This window comes from Lissotriton vulgaris, chromosome 2_2 (assembly GCF_964263255.1).
Source record: "Lissotriton vulgaris chromosome 2_2, aLisVul1.2, whole genome shotgun sequence".
Taxonomy (NCBI): Eukaryota; Metazoa; Chordata; class Amphibia; order Caudata; family Salamandridae; genus Lissotriton; species Lissotriton vulgaris.
In genome coordinates this window covers 38,069,513-38,093,185 of record NC_141688.1, presented here as the reverse complement: position 1 = coordinate 38,093,185, position 23,673 = coordinate 38,069,513, and the positions used below count along the sequence as shown (strand labels likewise).

Here is a 23,673-nt window from a genome sequence, read left to right as displayed (position 1 = left end):
TTCTTTATCAATAATTTTGAATTAAGTTACATAGAATTAAATAATCCTTACACTAACACTAATTCTAACCTTAGCCTAAATGTTGACAAACGTTAAACAAATGCTAAGTTACAATAGATTACATTAAATGTCTTTTTTGAAATTAAAACTATGACCTCCTTTTTCTTACCCTAATTTAATCATACACTTTTCAAACGTTAATACTTAATATGATTATCTAAATTTAATTATATTACATTTCATTAAACTGATTTTTTATAATTCACCCTAACCCTGTTAATAATTCTAAACTAAACTTTAACACTTGGCCTTACCTCAGTATATGGTAGGCATGTTTTAAAAATGTTATTTAATCAATTTCAGATTAATTTATCTTTCAAAAACAATTGTAGAATGTTACATATTACAATAATGTTAAATAGTGGTTAGTATATTATTATATTAATCCAAATGAACGAAAAATGTACAGTTTAACCCTATTACAAGGAAATAGTAAATATGTTGTAGATGTATTTATGTTGAGGTAATGATAAAGGTAATTTTGAAAAGTTAACGAAATGTCCCTATTTATACAAGTAATAAGTTAAAAAAAATAAAAAATCTAGCCACAATAAAAAGAACTTCAATCTCAAAGACTGGAAATAATATACGGGTAGTATGTCTAGCCAGTGAATGTTAATGTCAACCGATAAGAAGTTCTCAAAAAGCAAATGTTTACATGTGATACAAAGTATATCCATTGGATAACATGTATTATTGTCATAGATTACTATGTAGGCGAAGAGAGTGCTATTGACAAATCGCTTGACACCTAGTCTTGTCGTTTGCCCTAATGTCACCGGGACCCCTCGATGGCATTGTAAGACATTAGGGCAAGATTTTAATTTGGCTTAGTTGCTGCACAGCACTGTGTTGGCACATCATCTGCAATGTGACCTTTCCATTTATTTGCGTTTTGCTGCAAGAAGTTGCAGAAATGTTGCTTCAGCAAAACTCACAAGAAAACTGTTTGCAAACTGTTCCTAATGCAAAAATGGAGGCCTAAAAATAACATCAGATTTCCATCTTCACATTTACTTTGACTGTGTGCCGGCACAGGTATGCATGTACCCCAAAGGGATAGATAGATAGATAGATAGATAGATAGGTAGATAGATAGATAGATAGATAGATAGATAGATAGATAGATAGATAGATAGATAGATAGATAGATAGATAGATAGATAGATAGATAGATAGAGTGCACTCCCTCTATCTATCTATCTATCTATCTATCTATCTATCTATCTATCTATCTATCTATCTATCTATCTATCTATCTATCTATCTATCTATCTATCTATCTATCTATCTATCTATCTATCTATCTATCTATCTATCTATCTCTCTATCTCTCTATCCATCTATCCATCTATCCATCTATCCATCTATCTATCTATCTATCTATCTATCTATCTATCTATCTATCTATCTATCTATCTATCCATCGCCCTCACTCTATCTATCGCCCTCACTCTATCTATCGCCCTCACTCTATCACCCCTCACTCTATCAATCTATCTATCTATCTATCTATCTATCTATCTATCTATCTATCTTTCTATTGCTCTCACTCTATCTATCGCCCCTCACTCTATCTATCGCCCCTCACTCTATCAATCGCCCCTCACTCTATCAATCGCCCCTCACTCTATCAATCTATCGCCCTCACTCTATCAATCTATCGCCCTCACTCTATCTATCTATTGCCCTCTCTCTATCTATCTATCGCCCTCACTCTATCTATCGACCTCACTCTATCTATCGCCATCACTCTATCTATCTATCTATCTATCTATCTATCTATCTATCTATCTATCTATCTATCTATCTATCGATCACCCTCACTCTATCAATCTATCCAACTATCTATCCATCACCCTCACTCTATCTATCTATCGCCCTTACTCTATCTATCTATCGCACTCACTCTATCTATCGCACTCACTCTATCTATCGCACTCACTCTATCTATCTATCTATCTATCTATCTATCTATCTATCTATCTATCTATCTATCTATCTATCTATTGCTATCTATCTATCTATTGCCCTCACTCTATCTGTCTAGCGCCCTTACTCTATCTGTCTATCTATCGCACTCACTATCTATCGCCATCACTCTATCTATCTACCTATCGATCACCCTCACTCTATCTCTCTGTCTATCTATCGCCCTCACTCTATCTATCGCCCTCAATCTATCTATCACCCTCACTCTATCGCCCTCCCTCTATCTATTGCCCTCACTCTATCTATCGCCCTCACTGTATCGCACTCACTCTATCTATCGCACTCACTCTATCTATCGCATCACCTCAGCATCACTCAGCACCACCACAGCATCACTCAGGGGCACCACAACATCACTATGCGCTACCACAGCATCACTGAACGCCACAGCATCACTCGTCGCCACCACAACATCACTCAGCGCCACCATAGCATCAATCTGTGCAACCATTCAACAACAACTGGTTCAAATATGTTCTCTCAATGTTTCAAGCTTTATTACAGATATCACAAAAAGATGTTAATATTTCACTTCTGTTCTTGGATTTTTGTCACAATAAAATACACTGAACATAATCTTCACAAAAGTTATTTACGAAAGTTTAAGCTTTTGCCATTATAAATTACAATAACTTTTATTTAAGTATTAGTTATTTAAAAAAATTAAAAGCCATTGTTATGTGTAATAGCAATACATCTAAGTCACGTAAATACAACACATATTGCATTACAAATGCTATAGGTGTCACATTTGCGAAAGTTGTAACTATTGGCATTGTAAATGACAAAGCTATTAATTTCGCTATTTTCAAAACCAACACATAAATAAAAAATTTGTCATTTACAATACCAATAGATCAAATTTTCCTAATGCGAGACCTATTGCATTGCAAATGCTTGTTTTTATTCTTGTTTTCTTCTGTTATCTTATTTCATTTTTAGATTGTGCCGTGTTTATGTTCGCTGCTGTTACACTCTTGTGTCTACGAGCGCTCATCATATAGCCCATGCTTTATTTTTTATCTGCTTATTGTTTATTTGTTAATGTTTATTTGTAGCAACGAAGATGAAAAACCATGACTACTGTTGGTCCAGTTCTTTCACTCTGCAGAACTATCAAAACGGTTTAATGTGTGATTTTTGCATTCGTCAAGGGGCAGTGTGTCCCATACAATACATTTTGGCAATGGAATATAAAGGAGATATGCCAGGCCTTTAGTGCGACGAAGTTAAAATATGCACATGCTGTTAAAGCACAGGTCTGTCTCAAACACTTTATACGCAGAGGTAATTTATTTCTAAAAGCACAACCAATAAAATCAAGTGATGGGCATCTTGCAGCAGGGCCAGGCAGAGGGGAGAATTTGCTTTGCGTGGGGATGTAACTGCCAGACCTGCCGACTTTGGAGCTGGGGAACCAGGTTTGAGTCTCGGCTCAACATCCTGTGATTCTGGTCAACTCAGTCAGAGCCTTATTATTACTTTTGCAGCTCTACAGTGAACAGTGCAATGTGCCGTCCTCTGTAGGACTGCCAAAGCCGTGGTGTGACCCCCTGCCAGATTAGGAGTTTAATCCTGGTCTGGCAGGCAGCCCTGCTGGTGGTCTGATGGCGGCGGTTTATAAGGCTCATAAGAGGGGATGTATGTATGAACAACTACTGCCTAAACCACGACTTCCTGAACCACGAAAACTAAACAACGAGCTGTGCTAAACCACTACTTTTTTTACAACGACTTCCTAAATCATTTTCATTTGGGTTCTTTATTCGATGATTAAAAATCACCATAAAAGTACAAACAATCATTATGCATTAAGTTCATTCCTTTTAAAACAAACAATCAAATTAACATATAACCTGATGTGAGTACAGCAACAAGATCCCAGTGAATTAAATAAACATTATGATCCATTAAAACCAATCACAGAATTCGCAAGATTCCCCCCCCCCTCTAGTTGCTCTTAATCGGACAGCTACTTTGATAAAACTAATAATACAGCACAATGTAAGTGGGTCCGACGCCTGTTTTAAAAAAATCAAGGCCTCTTTTGCACATTTAATATTTGATCTTTTTAAAATATCTACCAATATTCTACGTCTGGGTTCAGAATAAAACGGGCATATTAATACAAAATGAAGGGAATCCTGCGGAGACCTATTGTCGCAGCCGCAGGTTCCCTTCTGCTCAATAGTGGGTGAGTACCCTAATGACTTCCTAAATCACTAAATGAAAGACCTCGTGACTGGCCAATAGATGGCACTATTGTAATAACAATATTTCAACAAAATATTTTTTATTTGCTCATTACACATTTTATTGATAATTTATTCATGGATGGTGCCTTTGGTTCCTCTCATTTTTTAAAACAAATAACAGGGGGATTTTAACTTTACAACCTCTGTCCATAAAACTGAAAAAATTAATCCATTGAAAAGCTTTTTTCACAACCACCTGCAGCATACGACTGCGACACGGGACATACGATATCTGCGTCTGCATGGATTCTTAGAATGAAAAGAATGTTTTATTTTTTAAATTATGATGCGGTATACTCGGGCATCAGTAAAGCTTTTGATAATGCTTAACGCAGAAGTCTGGCATTCAGGTTTTGTGGCCTTGAGTTCGGTACTAACAAGGTGAAATATGGCAGATATTTGTGGGCAATGGGGTCCAAACTTCTGAAGAACATTAGGTGACAGGTTCTTGTCTCCGGGTTGGTATTGCAGTTCAGAAAGGTGAGGGGGCGGAGATGAGTGATGTAACATTCCAACACTGCCTAATCAAAGTGTAGATGAGGGGTAGGGGGGCGGAGAGAAGTGACGTGCCTCACATAGTTACAAGACGTAAGCCTGTCTGATTCTTCATTGAAAAGTCGTTGCTCAGGACTTTGTGGTTCAGGACTTCGTGGTATGTGATTCTTCGTTGTTAAGACTTCGTTGTTAATGTAAGTCGTTGTTTGAACTTGATTGTTTAGGATGTTTCCCCATAAGAGGGCATCACATGCCGACGGCCGCTGACAGAGTACTGACACAATCTTCCTACACGGTATGGCACACATCATTAAAAATAATGATGAATTGAAACTTCTATGTGTGCTGCACAATGCAGCACACATGGGAGTTTCAAATCCGCATTCTGGATTGTTTATGAGCAGGAGGGGACACCTTCCAGCACTTACACAATCATTCCACCCAAAGTAAACAGCCTTACACTATGTTGCAAGGGTTTCTGCGCTGGCACTAGGCAGCTAGATTTACGGCCAGTGCTAGGGTAAACGCAGGATGCATCGCATTCTTGTGATTATGGCGCATCCCTGTGTTTTCAGAATGGCAAAGTGAAGTGTTTGCTAACTTTTGCTTAACGCCTCGCTTCGCCATTCTGTTCTAAATTTCCCCCTATGTTTTCTCATACTCCATCTCTCACACCACCTTTTCAAGCTCAGTGACATCACTCAATCTCCCAGAATGCATTTAGTCACGTTCCTTTCCTTATTCGACCCTTCATACACTTTGCGACCGGCCCCTTTATTGGCAGGGCCTCATGTACAGTAACACCTGTGCTGGATGTGTGTGGGGTGAGTGTAAACCAACACGGAATGTCTGGTGTTGGCAACCACTTGGACATTGGACACCAGTGCAACGGAAAGAGAAGACACATTAAGTACAGAGTCAACTGCTGAGCAACATGAGGTGACCCGGATAAAGTCCAGAGGACAACCACCATGCAAACAGAAGTGTCCGTGAGTCGCAGTGCACTGGGCTGTGGACATTAGAGATGAGCACGCTCATGTGCAGAAAAAGTCTCGGATTGTGTCCCTTCAGTACATTCCTGATACAGATGCAGTGGTGTGTGTCAGACCTGCATCATCTTCACCATCAACCTCTTAGGGCCCCCGCACTGTGTGAGGTGACATACCAGCGCAACCACTCCACAGCACAAAACACAAACCGCTACGGACAATGGCCTGCGGTGCACTGAGTCACTGGCACCTGGATTGCTGAGCAGGGAATCAGGCCAAAGATGGCATCCGCAACAGGCCTGAGCAACCCCGAAGTCTGTCAGGACCACCACTTTAACTCTGGCAGATGGCGTTTTGTGGTGCTCCTTGCGGTGGTGGCGTGTGCCTTCTGCGGCGATGCGTCGTCCAGGCCGGTCTGGACTCGCTTTGGTGTGTGAGCCCTGGTGGACGCATTTGGGCCCGGAGGCGGAGTACAGCGAAGGCCACGGAGTAATGCCATTCATGATCCCAAGACATTCGCCTCAGGGGCCAGCCTATGTCTCCAGAGAAGGGGTCCCGGACAGGACCAGCACAGAGTTAGTGGCCCAGGATGCACTGCGGCCAGCACAGGCACCCAGCCACGGGACGGTGACTTGCGGTGCAGTCAGATGGGCCATGTGACCTCAGCAGGTAACCATCACTGTTCGAGGTGTATGTATCGGAGTGTTTTGGGGTACAGTGGAAGGTGTCCTCCAGTGTAAGGTTTGATTTTATCCGGAAGCAGCAATTGGAGACGATGAATGAAACAGGCCGTTCCTACCACCAATTCCGTATCACCTACATGGGGGTGAAAACTGCCCCCTATTCCATAGGCTCAGACACCACCACTGTTCGACCAGAGAGTGTCCATGAATGATATGGACTCCGTCATTGCTGAATCATGACTCTGTGACCTACTGGACGGCAGTGTAGGCCATAGGCAGCGGTCAGCAGTGGCCCACAGCCACGTGTCTTTGGCTCACGTGGCTGTGTGACACCAGGGTAGTTGTTGGTAGTGTACGAACACCTCCATAACAATGATCCTTTTCTCTCCGCCAAGATGCAAGGCAACATCCTCTTAGGCCTCTCCTTGCGTGCAATAATGTGTAATCTGCCTTTGCATACTCTATGTTCAGTTCCATATCTGTGACCTACACGAGCACAGCCTAGGCGGAGAGCAGTGTAGGCCGGAGGCAGCGGTCAGCACGGGCCATTCACCGAGTGTCGCTGGCATAGGTTGGTGGCCCCACAGGCCTGCCTAGTTCAGGATCAGTGGCACCACATGTTCGGTCACCTCCGTGACTGTGACCCGGCTTTCATCCGGACTGAGCCACACCTTCCTCTTACTCCTCTCTGTTCGACCACTGGTGTGGACTCAGCCATTTGTGATTCACGAATAGGTTCTGGATGTGAGAGCTACTGTTCTGCAGGGTAGTCCTGGTCCCTCATACATGTGTCGCCGGATGGCGTTGAACAGGGTTTGTGGCAGCACGTGTCGCCTCATGGCGTTGAACAGCGTTTGTGGCAGCACATGTCGACGGATGGCGTTGAACAGGGTTTTCTGGTCGCTGGATGGCGTTGAACAGGGTTTGTGGCAGCATGTGCACAAGATGCGCATATGGAACTATGCCTCACTGATTGAAGGGAGTCTGGTGCTGTGGCCATTGTCACGGATTTGGGGTCCCTGCTATTCATTATCTAGGACAAGGTTTAACACATGGGACCCACTGAGCGGCAGAGGATCCCGTTTGAATATGTAAACAAGAAAGGAGTGATGAGGGACAACGTCAGGGGGACAGAGGTGGTCTGAAAGGCTGTCCGGTTCAGAGGCCTCTGCCTTGGAGGTTACACTGGCATGTGGTGGGCCCTCTATGACACACGCCGGTGTCTGCTGCTGATCAGTTTGACCTGGCTTCGCAGGGTTGGCCCTGACAGGTTCGTGCTAGAGCGGCCCGGGGTACGGCAGGCACATAGGATCTCAGGCAACTCCGCTAATGACGACAGCATCGGCTTCATGGCGGGGTGGGAGGCTCCGCCCTGGCAGAGACGTTGGGCCTTCTGGAAGAGGACCACGCCAAGGACTACGTGCTTTTTATTCACACCCCTACGCTGTCCTGGCGTACGCCGGCCCATCCCACTCTAGTCACACTTACGGGGGCGTAACAGGCAACATTTCCACAAGAACCCCCACTGGCTGGGGTGACATGGTTGCGTCCACTGTCCACTACACTCCATACACCAGAGGTGCATGTTGCAGTGGATATGGGTGTGTTCTGCATACTATGGCCAGCACTTCGTCGCCACTCTTGGCATTGTGTACGTTCCCAATCATGGTTCTATTGCATGTTTCACACATGCCTGCTTGCCTCATCTCCCCACATTCGTCTATTGTGTGGCTGAGGTGCCATGCCGTTGGTTGGTCATGTTCACGGCTTGCCGGGGTTAACATTGTAAGTTGTTCAATCGTGTCTGGTGGGTGGGCATGTTGGTTGTGAATTTGTGATGTGTGCATTGCCAGATTTGTGGATTGCATTGTTGTGGAGTTGAGGTGAGTGGGGTGTTAATTGGGAACTTGCCAAGGAGCTGTGCATTTCCCTGGGTGCCATACTGGGAAGGCTGGTTGCTGATGGAATGTCGGAGGGTGAAGTGTTCATGCACACTGGCTGTGTATTAGGAGGCGGCATTGGTGTAGGTCCAACGGTGTTCTGATGTTGCCTGCACATTGATGTGTGACGTGTGATTCCTGTTGCGCTGATTGTGTGCTGTCACCAGGGAGCACATGTGTGCAGTGGATTGCCCCCAACACGTGTTTGCATCCGGCTGTGGCGTATGGTTCTTGCTTGGTCTACAGTGGTTCCTGTGCATTGTATTGGCCGTACAGGGACTGGGGTGCTAGGGCGATGGTGATGTCCAGGACAGGTTTGGGGGTCTTGGATGTGGCTGACTGTTAGACTCCGCCAACTGTGGCGGGTGTTGGTTGGGGTGTGTCAGGGGCCAACAGGTGCTACACAGCCAGCAGCTTGATGTGGGGGAGTATATTGGTTGTCCGCTGTGTTGGTGCCTGAGGCCTGTTGGTCGATGACGATCATGATGCGTAGGATGGTTGTTCCTTTCATCCTGTAGTGAACAGTGACATTGTCAGATGTTGTGCCTGTGAGGCAGCTAGTCTGCGCTGCCTCTGTGGTGGTCCGGGGGAGAGGGTGGGGCTGGGTGGGTGTTGTGGCCCTCTTGGGTGTCCGTGCTGCATGTTCAGTTGCTCCATGGCATCTGTTACCCTTCCGATGACGCCCTGGGCTAGGCTCCCTATTGTGGTGCAGGCTGCAGTCCAACTTTACACCAGGTCAGAGCAGGTGTAAAATTCCTGCTGCTAAGGCACCTGATCGCGTGTTTTGTGTTGTTATCGCCGATCTGTCTGGTCGTTGTGAATGTTGAGGTGTGGTGCATCTCATTAGTGATAGTTGTGGGGGTCCTCTGTGGCAATGTTTTTTGTGGCTGCTATCGCGGGAAAAATGGTGCTGTGGGCTGTTAGCACCTGCTATTGAATGGTGGGGTAAATGTATCACGACTTTTACTGTGGAACAGTGCCGTTAAATTGGCAATAGCTCCTTGTGAATATGCCCCTCAGTCTTCTGAGTAGAGATAGATTGTAGAAGCTATTTTTGTTACTTATTATATAGTGGACTTTGGTCTCATAGAATATAACTTCTGTTCTTCACTGTGGACACTTGAAGCAAATCATTTCGAATCCAGGAATGAACGCTGCAAAGACAGAGATGCAGATTAGTAAAATAACTGCAAGTCCAGAATGTATGTGTCACAGCATACCTTGAAACACAGGCCTGTACTTGTGAGGAGGGACTGCATATTCACATTAAAGAGACCAGGATAGGGGGAGGCCACAGAGGGACTACACAGTCCAGTGTGGGTGACTCTAATGAGTAAGAAGTCGGTGAGAAGCAAGATAGCCCAGGCCTGTTCCTTCTTTTCCTACACTGTCTGGGAATTTGAAGAAGCTGAGCCTAGTCCCTGTTGTCAAAGGCTGCAGATGTGTTTCCTGGTAGACAGTCAAAATATCGAGTTGGAAATATCGACCTACCATAATATCGAGTCTGAAATATCGTAGGAGCATAATATCGAAGGCAAGAATATCGTAGGACAGAATATCGACCCAAGGTAAGTAATATCGATATACTTAATATCGATGTAAGTAATATCGAAGTTAGTAATATCGATAGCATATATATCGATGTTAATAATTTCGATGACACTAATATCGATATTTGTATTATTTTATAGTTTTTTATTATGTATGTGTTATATGTTTAATTTAAGTATTTAAAATAATTACTATTATATGTGTATACATTTTCTATAATAATATATAAATTTATAAGGAAATTTGATGTTTTAGTACCGGAGCGGGTTGTGGGTTTATAGGGGAATAGGGTGGGAAGTAATTTAATTATGGTAAGTTGATTAATAATTAGTAGGATTAATTAATTAATTATAATTATTTGCTAATTAATATTGATTAATTGGGAAATAATTAATTGATTAATTGATATATATTTTCTGTAGCGGGATGTGGGTTTATAGGGGAATAGGGTGGGGAGTAATTTAATATTAATTAATTAATTAATATATGTGTTTAAATATTTATAACTAATTAATTGGCAAATAATTCATATTAATTAGTTAATTATTTAATATAATTTTGAACATATTTTAAATTAGTAATTAATTGGTAATTAAATAATATTAATTAGTTAATTACATTAATTAGAGTAATTTATTTATATATATAATTTTTAGTTACTATTAATTAATTATTTGGGGAAATATGATATTAATTATTACATTATATTAATTACAGCTTATGTGCTAATATATTTACTTTATTGTTATTGTTAATTAATTATTAATTGCTAATTAAATAATATTATTTAACTTTGGGTTAAGGAGTATTTTTAGGGTTCAGGGTCATTTTTGGGTTTTTGGGTAAAGGGGTATTTTTAGTGTACAGGGTCAGTTTTCAGTTTTTGGGTAGAGGGGTATTTTTAGGGTTCAGGGTCAGTTTTCAGTTTTTGGGTAAAGGGGTATTTTTAGGGTTCAGGGTCAGTTTTCAGTTCATGGGTAAAGGGGTATTTTTAGGGTTCAGGGTCAGTTTTCAGTTTTTGGGTAAAGGGGTATTTTTAGGGTTCAGGGTCAGTTTTCAGTTTTTAGGTAAAGGGGTATTTTTAGGGTTCAGGGTCAGTTTTCAGTTCATGGGTAAAGGGGTATTTTTAGGGTTCAGGGTCAGTTTTCAGTTCATGGGTAAAGGGGTATTTTTAGGGTTCAGGGTCAGTTTTCAGTTCTTGGGTAAAGGGGTATTTTTAGGGTTAAGGGTCAGTTTTCAGTTCATGGGTAAAGGGGTATTTTTAGAGTTCAGGGTCAGTTTTTAGTTCTTGGGTAAAGGGGTATTTTTAGAGTTCAGGGTCAGTTTTCAGTTATTGGGTAAAGGGGTATTTTTAGGGTTCAGGGTCAGTTTTCAGTTTTTGGGTAAAGGGGTATTTTTAGGGTTCAGGGTCAGTTTTCAGTTGTTGGGTAAAGGGGTATTTTTAGGGTTCAGGGTCAGTTTTTAGTTTTTGGGTAAAGGGGTATTTTTAGTGTTCAGGGTCAGTTTTCTGTTCGTGGGTAAAGGGGTGTTTTTTGGGTTCAGGGTCAGTTTTCTCGACTGTTACACTCTCTGGAGTGGGAATAGTAATTTTATCCCTACGCTATCAAACGCTTTCCCTACTGTTCCACTCTCTGCAGTAGGAATAGTAATTTTTACCCTTACGCTATCCAACGTTTTATATAATTAATTGTTAAAATATCACATGTTTATTTTATTTTTTATATTACTTACATTTTATTTATGTTATTGTTTTATGTTTGTAAATGTATTAGTAAATTAGAATATATTTCATTAATTTATAAATTACTAAATTAATTATTAATACTTATTGTTCAGTACATATATATTATATCTTTACTGTATATATTTAATTAATGTATTATTAATATATATGTATTATTTATTAATTTTAAACATTATTAGATACTTTTAAATATGTATATTTTATTTATTAGTGTTATATACTTACTTTTACATTTATATATATATAAAAAAAATAACGATATTTTTAACATCGATATTTTTTACATCGATATTATTTTTTCGATATTTTTGTACTTACCATGTTGTAGATAGGATGTCGATATTTTTGCCCTCGATATTGTTGACTCGATATTCTTGTAGGTCGATATTTCTGAGGTCGAAATTCTGTCAGTGATCCGTGTTTCCTGATTGACCTGCATCTATAATTCACTGGGATGCTGTATATACTATCCAGTAAAGAGGACACGTGTCAGTGAGAACTTTGAAAACCACAATGATTGTCATTCTAACTGTGTCCAAATCAAGATGGAACCGAACTTGCCTGATTACCACCTTTTTAGGAATTTTGCTTAGCGCAGCGGGTCCATCTGTATGGTTGTTGCGGTCCTCCGAATCCAAGTTAAATAGTTTAGAAGAGATTGGTTATAGATGTTTATTTTTTTGGCAAAACAATTAGGGAATGCTAACACAGCATCAACCTATTTATCAGTGGGTCTGATCTTTTGTAACAGTCCTGCATTACTTTTTCCCCAGCGGGAGTGAGAGCCCAAACTGGGAACTTATGTCCAAATTTAGTGAAAAATTAGGTTGACATTCGGCGATATATCCACTTTTTTGGTTTTGACATTATAATTAAGGTACCTACAAGCAAGCTATACTGGCGAAGGTGTTTTGAAAATGGGCTGAAGGGATGTGCCCTGCTTGGAGCATTAAATGTTTGGCTAATGCAAGAAAAAGCTGCGCGGATGTATCGGGGGCGACCCTGATATTAGATTCTCAGTAGGCCATTGTATCTTCAGTGAGAGCTCAATGATGCAACCGTTTGTGATTTTTGTAGGATTCCTTGTTTTCAAGTTTATGTTTGTTGTGTCATTTGTTACCAGTCACCCTTCTTAGAAATTTGAAGTTTTCCTGTTCAAGGATGTAGTGTGTAACTGGACTTGGTCTGCATTATGAGAGCTACTTTGCCAGAAACAGACATGCAACAAGTATAAAAAGAAATCACAGCTGTTGATTAATAGGATTCCTGTCTACTTCTTCTCTTAGTGGAAGTAGTGTTCTTCACCTAAACTGTTCTTCAGTGAAGTTAGAAATACCAGAAGAAAGTTCTTACCTTTGAGAAACATTCTTAAAATGGCAGTGTTCATGAAACAGGTAGTAATTACATAGGTAGAGCAAATTGGTACTGAGGAGAGATGCTGCTGAAAGCAAAATGCAATTCATAATGTGATGGGTTGCAATCGTTGGTAGGTGGAATGTGTAGTTAGTAGAGAGGCAAGGTATTTTTTTAACAGGGAATGTTTTAAACACAGTCGGAACTTGCAGTTCCTTAGAGAGGAACAGGGTGGGTGTGTTGAAGATTATTTTATACTAAATATGAACACAGGAAGGTATTAACTCCGGCTGTGAGACCGTGGTTTGTATTTGAAATGTATTATTTGAAGAAATGAGCTTGTTGTGGTGTTAATGTCTGACCTTGTCCGTTCCTCTTTAATTCTGCCGTAGAGATCTGCCTGCTGACCCGTGGACGCCGCACTGCGAGTGTTCGTGCAGACACCTACTGCCGGCTGTATTCTCTCTCAGTGGACCACTTCAATGAAGTGCTGGAGGAGTACCCCATGATGCGCCGGGCCTTCGAGAGTGTGGCACTGGACCGACTGGACAGGATAGGTGAGGAAGTCATTGAGCAATAACAGCTATAAGCACCAAGCTCAAGTTCCCAAAAGAAGACAGGAATAGTGGAGATGGACTAACCTATGGTTAAAGAGCCATCCTACATTGTAGTGAAATCTTGACAGTGATAAAACACCACCCACAACCAGAGGCAGAGTGGTTTAAAGGACAGATCAGTATCTCTTAGTAGTGGCTAGAATTAGGGGGGCGTTGATGGGGACCTGCGTGAGCTGAACAAAAATCGTTTTGGTTTGTTTATTTCGAAGCACACGCAGGTCCCCATCAACTAAATCAGTCCCCATCAACTAAATCAGCCCCCACCGCAGTAAAATTAGCCCCAAGCTCGGCAGCACACCAAAACGCCCGGTAGCCAGTCCAGCCCTGAGAGTCAATAATGAGTTGGACTTGTCTTAAATGTCAACAAATATTGCCAAACCCAATAGGTCTGGGCTTAATGTTCTAAAGCATGCAGTGTTAACACATCAGAATGAGACACATTTGAGGGAGCAAGTAGGAGTGGACATAGAAGGGTATCGTGATAAAGTAGTCCCACATGCAGTTCAATGCAAGCACTTGAGTGCAGGCAGAAGGATACACTCAAAAAGTCAGTAGCATTAGGTGAGTGAGAGTACCCCACTGGGTTGGGTCTAGATTCTAGACTCAACATAATTGAGAAAGTCTTAAACCAATGTATTAGGAGACTGGTCAAAGTAAGTTAATGGCTAAAAGGGATTGACCAAAAGCCCATTTTCTATATTTGGTAATAGTTAGCCTGTGTGAGAGCTGCACTGTCCCAACTCAGACCTTAAACAGCTTTTCATTTACACAACCATGCCCCAAACAATAGTTGTACAAAGTTCACTTGCCAAGCAATTACTCTACAATGCACACACCTGTTGTTTTAAAAACTAACGTGCAGCTCCTGTCAGGCAGGTGCATTCCTAGGAGATTAATGCCATTGAAGTCAGACATAGAGATGGAATCCGAGCTAGTATGGGAACTATGTCGTTCTGCCCATTAAAGCAGCTAGAACTGTGGAAAATAGCACTATTGGCTCTCACCTCAATGAAATGGTAGTACCCCCTAAAATGTACTGATACATGGTATTTGAGAGCAAAAGAATTCTTGGATATATGCCTGCTTGCACAAAAAGCTAGAAATCAGTGAAACTGAATAACTTTGCAATCATGTTAAAATGGAAATCCAGAAAAAATAAACTATGTACGTGGACTCTCATTGATTTGCAGCCAAATGCCACTAAAAAAACCCAGTAAAGAGTAAAAAAGCTCATCCAGCCAGTGCCTCTCACCAATACATCCAACCCCCGAGATGATCTGGCAATGAGACCTCTATCTAATCAAATCATTTTCAATGGGATCCACACCAACAGATTCTAAGACAGAGAATCGAATGACCCATGCAGATGACCCCCAAGGAACTGTGGGGCATATTACCAACAAGTAGCGATATTTATCTCTAAATAGGCTTAGCGACGATTTTTTTATCGCTGAGCATCGCCGGAATTTATCGCTGAGATAACGTGCTATTAGTAACGTTTATCTCCAAAGCGATAAATTTTCCGGCGAAATGCGTGAATTTCGCTGGGAATACAGCGATATTCACTCATTAGCGATGAAATGTTCTTAGCCATGTTATCCACCTCCTATTGGATAACATGGCTAAGAACTGGTCTGGGCAGGTGTTAGTATTTGGAGATATTCGAGCTTAGCACAAATATTTCCATCGCTACGCCTGCCTTGCTAAAAGGCGATTGCGATGTTAGCGACTGTTTTCAGAACCCCAACAGAAGATAATACATATCACAGAGATTTGGAAGACGAGTCATATAGTTAAAACTAACAGATCGAGCGCTAGAGAGTGGAAAAACTCTGGCAAAATGACTCTGCAGTAGATCAAAAGCCAATGCAGTCTGGCTTTCACTAACTAGTTAACCTCTAGAGAATGGCATATCCTTTGCAGCCTGACCCAAGCAAACAGACAGTCATCCAATGTCAGAAACTACGTTAAATTTCTAGACATTTTATTTATACAGATCCATCTTAAACCTAAGAAAAACGTAATTTCAATTTATGAGAATTTTGATTGCACCTGGGACTCAACCAGATTAGGGGGTAGATTTGTCAAAAGTGACACAACCATTAAGTAGAATGTATCAAGCCACTCATGTGGCCCTGATTGGCTTGATAAATCCAGAGTAACACAAAAAGCAAAAATCACTGCATTAAGTCCCGTGGGTGGAGCACGGATATTCCCACGCATCCACCCATGGACTCTGAAGCATTCCCAGATTTACAATTACTGGTAAATCTGAGAATGCATCAGAAAGCTACGCCTTCCAATGGGAGGCGTAACAAAGAAAAAATATATCGTTATATATCCTCGTTACTTCATTCTGCAGCACATCTAGAAAGAGGAACATGCCGCAGGGGATTGTTTTTGTGCAGGTAGGCGTCCCTTCCTGCACGAAAACAATCCTGCTTGCAACGCAGGCACCATGGGTGTACTACGTTGGCGCTAGGCAGCACATTGGGTGCTAGCACTGGGAAAAAACAGCGATGCGCCGTATTATGTTAAATACGGCACGATCCTGCCCTTTTCCTGTCGTGCAGCACAGTAAAGGTGACTTGCTGCGCTGCGTGAAATTTGTTAAATCTGCACCCAGAGCAAATCTGGGGTCCTTATTGTAGCCCAAAATAAATATATTACCAACAGTCACAGCCACAAAATCATAGATATCACAATTAACTGGGCAAATGTAAAATCAAGAATAAGTAACAAGTTCCTATTTTAGAATGAGTTTGGAGATCTAACAGATGAACAATGGATTTCTGTAATTATTTCTTACAATTCCAACGGTACAGGTCAGTTCAACTGGTAAGATTATTAACAAGTGCGGATCTTTTTGCTCTACATATATGTAAATTTATGCTGCACCATTGGGCTTTTTCAGACAACTCTATCACCATTGCCCTTCATACAAAGTGTTCTTTAGTTAATGCATTCAACTCCTTCAGGAAAGAGCTTGTGACTGAAGAAAGGAAAGGTCAACTAATGCAATTGCATTGTGGTCTGAGTACTGAAATTCTTCCTTATGTTCCCAAATATGATCAAGGTGTCTAGGTAGAGGTGCATAGAGCAGGAACACACAAGATCATGCAGTTAGGAATAGAGGGGCTCTGACAGAGCTGTGTGATGCTGTGAGGCTTGGTACTATTGCAGGTCAGACAGAGATTTGCCGGTATTGGTACCAAACAGTATTTGGCAGCTTGGAGCCGCAGTATCGGTGCCTCGTGTATTTTAGTACCAGAATACAGCAGCAGCAATTTTCAAATAAGGAACATTAAATAGAGTTTTTTTTAGCAAGGTATAGAGTAAGTTAGGAGTTGTGTGTATCAGAAGGACTTTGTGTATGTCTCAGATTAAGAATATTGAGTGATAGTGCAGGTTAATATTAATGAGGTTTAGAAGGGCGGTATACGTCTTAAGTACTGGAACATGAAGTAGTGCATTGGGTTAGGATATCGGGCGCAGTACTGGAACAGTAGGAGTAAACAACTCCAGAGAGGATCTGCATGTCTAGAATTATGAGGGAGGGAGTCTTAGTCCCAAATCAGGAGAGCTAAAGCATAGATGACAAAAGAAGTGTACCCTAAAAAGTGAAGCTAAGATGGTAAATCTCACCAAAGTAGTGGTCACATTGGTGCCTCGATTAATCTTTTCTTTTGCTTTCCAGGCAAGAAAAATTCCATCCTCCTCCACAAAGTTCAACATGACCTCAGCTCTGGAGTCCTGAATTACCAGGAAAGTGAGATTATCCAGCAGATAGTGCAGCATGACCGTGAAATGGCCCACTGCGCTCACACCATACAGGCTGCAGCTGCCGAGGTATCCACCCCCACACCTGTCATCTGGACTCCTCTGATCCAAGCACCACTGCAGGCTGCTGCTGCCACCACATCAGTTGCCATCGCTCTTACCCATCATCCTCGGCTCCCAGCTGCCATTTTTCGCCCTCCCATGTCAGTTTATGGCTCTTTGGGGCAACAGCCTGGTCAGACTCCAAGGCAGCTTAATAGACTTCAGTCTTTGATATCTAGTGCAGGCCCTTCTTCTGTGGGATCATCTGCAAGCACATCATCCCAGCTGCATACCCCAGGACCTGAGACACCCGCTTCATCGTCCTTCCACATTCATCAGTTGGCAGGCTACTCTGCCTCTGTTGGCTTAACCCAGTGGCAAAAAACTTCAACTGGTTCCCCTTGCACCAGCTCAAGCCAACAAAGGTTAAGTGGTCTGTCCTCCTTGGGATTAAGCCAGTCACCACAAGTTGCCTCTGGGTCTCCTTTGGGCAGAGGACCACCACAGTCAATTGCAAACAGCATGCTCGGCCACTTTGAGCCAGTCACGAACAACTCTCCATCAGCTTCCTTCAGCCAACTCTCCTCCAGTTCTCCTGGAAGGCATCTCAACCAGCTTCAGCCATTACTAAAACCGACACAGGTTGGACCATTTCAGCAGCAGTCCTTGACCACAGGACCTTTGGGGCACCAGCTCTCGTTTCAGACGTCTCCTCTTTCTGTTTCTCCAACCTCCAGCTTGAACCAGCTGGCACAAGCAGCAGGAGGATCTCCTTCAAGTTTGTGCCAAATACAGCCAAGCACAGTAGGACCATTCTCTGCAACCGTAGCCCAAATGCACCAAGACAGGTCATCGTTTGCCTTGACTCCGCCTTTACAGCAGCCTGGTTCCCCAGTACTTGGTTACACATCATCAGGTATTAGCCCACCTGTTCAGAGTCCAATTTCATCACAAACTTTTCATTCCAGCCCTCCCGGATCCACAAGCTCCCATGGGTCACTGCTCACCCCACAGACAGCTAGTCCCCCACTACAGTTTCTTCAGCCTAAGAGCTCACCGCCTTTACCAGTTGGTCGCTTGACTCATGATATCAAACTAATTTCTGCTTCCCAGCCATCTCTACAGCCACAGGATAGGAGTCAAGTTATGAGTCAGAACTCTCTCCAGTCCTCCAGAGAATCCCTCACAGGCTTCTCTGCATTTCCTGGTGGGCTGGGAATTCCAGGTAGACCTTGTATTGCTCTGCCAGAGAGAATGGCTTTGCCACGGCAAACATCCTCTGCATCTCTCTTTGGAGTGACGGTAGCTCCGCCTTCCGTGTCGGGCGGCCCACACAAAGACTCCTTAGCTTTAACGGAAGAGCGAGAACCTTTCAGATCCAAGCTGACTTCAAATTTGTGAAGACCTAAATTCACTTCCATTACAGGCACTGTATCTCCTGTGGTCTGTCACCTTGGCAGACCCCATAAACTCCTACCTTCTGCCCTACCCCATCATTATTCAGGTTTAACTGTGATATTAGAAATAATAAGAATTAACAATCAAATTAAAAAGAGAAAAAGGTAAGCAAATATTAGTAGAGCTATAGTTTTTTGGTCACAGGATTTTATAGAAGATTTTCATATTTGAACACGAGATAGAAAACCTAATATGTGCGGTAGAACCTGTACATTAACTCTCCCCAGGATGAGTTTGGCCATGCAAGACCAGCTGTTCAGCAAATGAAGGAAAGAAGGAGTAACTGCTAACCATCTAAATGGCCAAGAAGAAGCATTTCCAGGTGAGGTGCCTGGCCTGAGCTGGAGCAGGTGCAACTTTGGAGATACCAATGTTCATTACCAGCCTACTGGGGTAGAAGTCCAGGGACAACCTCCTCTATATTTGCGCTGATGCACAGGTTATGTTATGTTGTTTGAATTTATGCACTCTAGCAGCACCATTTTATGGGATCATGGGAAAGGAAATTATGCTACTGAAATTAAAGTCTCTACTCCCTGTGGGATTTTACACACATCACTGTCCATTGTTATTCTGGGCAGTTTTTGTGGTGGTTTCTAAGACAGGGAACTATAATACTTGTGTGTTTTCCTGTTGAACCCCAATGTCTCCCACACTCACTGGGTTTATGGGCGCTTCTGACACAGGACGTTGAAATCAAACCTTACGCTGTATGTGGAACTTCCTGCAGAAGCATATCTGCCATTTGTTCATAAAGCTTTTGCTGGGTTTCACACTAAAAGCATGGAGATGACTTTTTGAATAATGTTAACTATTTCATCCCTGTGGCTGCATTTGGGTGACGTCCTAGGAAGAAGAACTTCATGTATCTTACTATAGGATGTGCCGCTACATAACGATATGGTTAACATTTCTCATTGGACAATTCCCCAACTCTCGCAACAGCAGCCATATTGAGTTAACATTGTTGTATTGTTTTTTATGACGTTTCAAACCTCACTACTCTCCACTATTTATGAAAGTGTGCAATAATAATAGTAACGATCTAGAAAAACAGAGGCCAAAGTGAATATTGGGTGCAATAGCTCTGTCTTCTCACTTTTTCTTTCTTTTTTCCTTAGTTCCACCCTCAATTTCATGTCTTTTCTTTTCCCATTGCCTCTTCCTTGTCCTTTTTGAATGGTACGTTTCTCTCTTTCCCACTTTCTGTGGTTGCTGTGTTTCACCCACTCAGTCTGTTAATGCAGAGAAGATTAGCACCATTAGTTCCAGCCTTACCCAATTAGCGGGGACGTTACCAGACAGTTTCTAAGAGGCACCTCAAGTGTTGATAGATCCAGAGTTCCAGACTAGTAGCAAGCCACTGGGCAAGATGAAGATTGAGACAACAATATGTGAGGTATGGTGTGTCGAAGAGAACTAGTTATTCAGTATCTAATGGTACAACAACACAGGATCCCATATGACCCCATTCCCGTGGTTCAACACAAATGTGGCCCTTTATAGACAAATGCCCTTCTAATCACCTCAGAGCCCCTCTTGGAAATGTCCTCCTAGCTTTTCATTTTGCCTGAGACTTTGTTTTGTTTTTCATCTCAAGAGAACGAAGAACCATCTCTCTGAGGATCAGGAAGGATAGTAAACAGAAAACATCAAGCACAGTGCAATGTAGCCAAAGTCACAGACTAGGACAAAACAAACCACAGAGGAAGAAAAGTGAAGTCAAGATGAGTCTGTGATAAAGGAGAAAGATTCAGATGGACTTAGTGGGGGTTATGTGTTGTTCAATTCAGTCTGTGTATACGACTAACTGTCTTCAAGAGGGCATTCATTGGGACAACACCAAGGTAAGCACTGTACATTTGGGGTCACACACTGGAGAGATGTTCACATGATGTTGATGTCCAGTGACTAAAGCAGAATCAAGTATTTGCATTACAAGTAGACAGCTATACTTAGTCTGATTGGCGCAGCTCAAATGTACAGTGCTGGAAAAAATCCAAATGGTCAATTCAAGACCTAAAGTCCATTACAGTAATATTTCAGTTTTGAGCATTGGCCAGCTAAGGGAACTGACCAGTCTAACCAGAACTGAATCTGTACTTCCATCTGTATAGATCCTGCTTCTCTTTGCCCTCCACCCTTCCTTTCGCCAAGGAGCGGTGTGGTATCAATGACATTCCTGGAAGATGTTGTCTTTGCTCCACAAAGCTGTGAGAATAAAGGGGTGTCCAAATCAAGTAGGAGAAGACCCACTGAAACGGATGAGTGTATCCCTTGGTAAAGAAGTGTTTCCTAACAAGCACCTTCCCTCGCGTGTGATCTCTAAGAGATTCTTAGCAGCCGGGGTGATTAACATCCCGTCCATTCCCTGAAACACGAGCTTTACTAAAAACTCATCACTAAGCTGAATCAAATGTCACACTTAATAGAAAACATGTTATTTTTTCCATGTTTTATGCAAGACAGTGAAACTGTCATATTTCAAGCATTTTTGCTATGTTTGTTACAATAAAGAAACAGCAATACCACAACATTGCCAAATGTCTATTTTCCACATGGACGTCTTCAGTGTTTCTGCAAAAGTAACATTGCTTCCTCTTGTGTTGCACTTTCAGTTGCGTTTCCAATAGGATGTATCATTTCTAAAGCAGCTACTTGGATACTTTTCCATGGTATGTACTGGGCGGGGGTGGGGAGGTTAGGGCGGTTGAAGGTAAAGGTATAGTCCTGGTATTGTATAGTTATTGTATTGTATATTTAAAGAGCGCATAGCTACCCGAAGGCTTTCCAGCGCTGCAAGAGTCATAGCGTGCATCCGTGATCATCTGCAGTGGTACATGGTTGGTACTAACAAAGTTATGAGCATTTTTCTAAATCTGGTCTCTTGGGGTTCATTTCTAAACTGAGTCGGGATGAAATTCCATAGTTTGGGGATCAAGTGAGAGAATGATCTCCCCCCAATCTGGATGTTTAAATTCACGAGTCTTGCATTGGGGGACCTCAAAGTCCTACTGCGGGTGTAGGGTGACAAAAGTGCCCTAATAAAAGGGGGTGCCTTGTGGTTGATTCCCCTGCCTACCATACACAGGGGCATATCAGCATCAAATAGCGATATTTATCGTTAAATGCGCTTAGCGCATTTGTTTTTATCGTCGTCTATCGTCGGATATTATCGCAGAGATAACATGCTATTAGCAACGTTTATCTCTAATGCGATAAAATATCCGGCGATAGCGGCTCAATGCGTGAATATCGCTGGAAATCCAGTGATATTCAGGCATTAACGCTAATGGGGACTTAACCTGAATATCCACCTCCCATTGGATATACAGGTTAAGTCATGGTCTGAGCAGGAGTTAGGTTCTGGTGATAATCGCGCTTAGCGCGATTTTTTTAAGCGCACAGCCTGCCTTGCTAATAAGCGACAGCTGTGTTAGCGACTGCTTTCAGTCGCTAACAGGTTGGGTACGCCCACTTTGCATGTCATTAGTGATAAATATCGCTGACATACAAAGTGGGCCCCAAACCGGTCACTATCGCCTAAAAGCTGTCGCTAACTGCTATTAGCGTAAGCTTGCTAATAGGGCGATAAAATTATTGCCGCTTTAGCAGGAAAAAGTCCCACTAAAGCGGCGATAGTGCCCTTGCTAATATGCCCCACAGTGCCTTAAATGTTCTTCTTTCCTCCACTGGAAGCCAGTCCATGGTGGCCAAGGCACTTTTTGCTGACATGCATTTGGGTAGCTTAAAGATGGTCCTTACTGCCATGTTTTGGACTACTTGGTGTCTCTTGATAATACATTTGGGTGTTAGTGTTGACATAGGGGTATGGATGCATTACTTTGGATATCCCCATCCCAAGTGACTTATAGAGGGTCCCTTGAGCTACTGCCTTCCTTGTTCATAAATAGTTTGTTACCATAATTGGAGAAGTCTTGTCTCTTGTTAGATAAACATATTCACTCACCAACATTTCTCACTACCTTCTGGAGCTCCTTCATGACAACAGAGTCATCACCGCCTCACTTCCTTTCACAAATTTTCCAAGCAAACAATTGATTTAACAGGTTTTTTTTTAAAGTGAAATTATTTACATCAGATTTGAATTCAATAATTTCAACAAAAAAAGACATATTGTCACACAGCTTTGCGTACCTGAACCTAAACAAATAACATATTTGTCTACCACACTTTATTGTACTCTCACCCATATTAAACATTTCTAAATACGTCTTTGATGATGAGGATGAACAGCTACTTCTAAAATGTAAACCAATTAAACGCTGTGTTGGCCTGAGCAGAAAATAAGTGGTTTTAGGTTGAGAGATGTGCACACATGTATTAAACCTTATGTGAAATATGTAGTTGCAACTCAGACACTGCTCCAGATGAAGCCTGTTCCAGACCGAGATGCAAACATTGAAAATGTGCGACCCCCCACCTTTCCATTGACTTCTGCCCCACTTGGTTACAAGACAGCACAATGAGGCTAATAAGAGCATTGGATAGAGCATATAGTTTAACCCCTTTGATGCTCCTCGTCATGAGGTACAGTGGAGCTGTGCTCATGACGAGCTGAGCTCGTCATGACCACACCCTTTTACATTGAGTCCCGGCACAGCAGAGAAATATGTGCAGCATCCATGTGGTTAAGTTTATGCATCATGAACTGAAGATGTGAACACAGAGAATCTTAGAATTCTTTTTTTGC

General features: G+C 42.1%; 1 protein-coding gene across 1 annotated transcript in view; it reads left to right on the top strand.

Moving 5' to 3' along the window:
* Nucleotides 1-21,490, top strand: part of HCN4 (hyperpolarization activated cyclic nucleotide gated potassium channel 4) — an 867,966-nt gene extending 846,476 nt beyond the window's left edge. The window contains exons 7-8 of the mRNA XM_086959260.1: nucleotides 13,455-13,619; nucleotides 17,377-21,490. Coding sequence (XP_086815386.1) covers nucleotides 13,455-13,619; nucleotides 17,377-18,902 — 1,691 coding nt within the window. The 3' untranslated portion in view covers nucleotides 18,903-21,490. The remainder of the gene's footprint in view (nucleotides 1-13,454; nucleotides 13,620-17,376) is intronic.
* The last annotated feature ends 2,183 nt before the right edge of the window (nucleotides 21,491-23,673 follow it).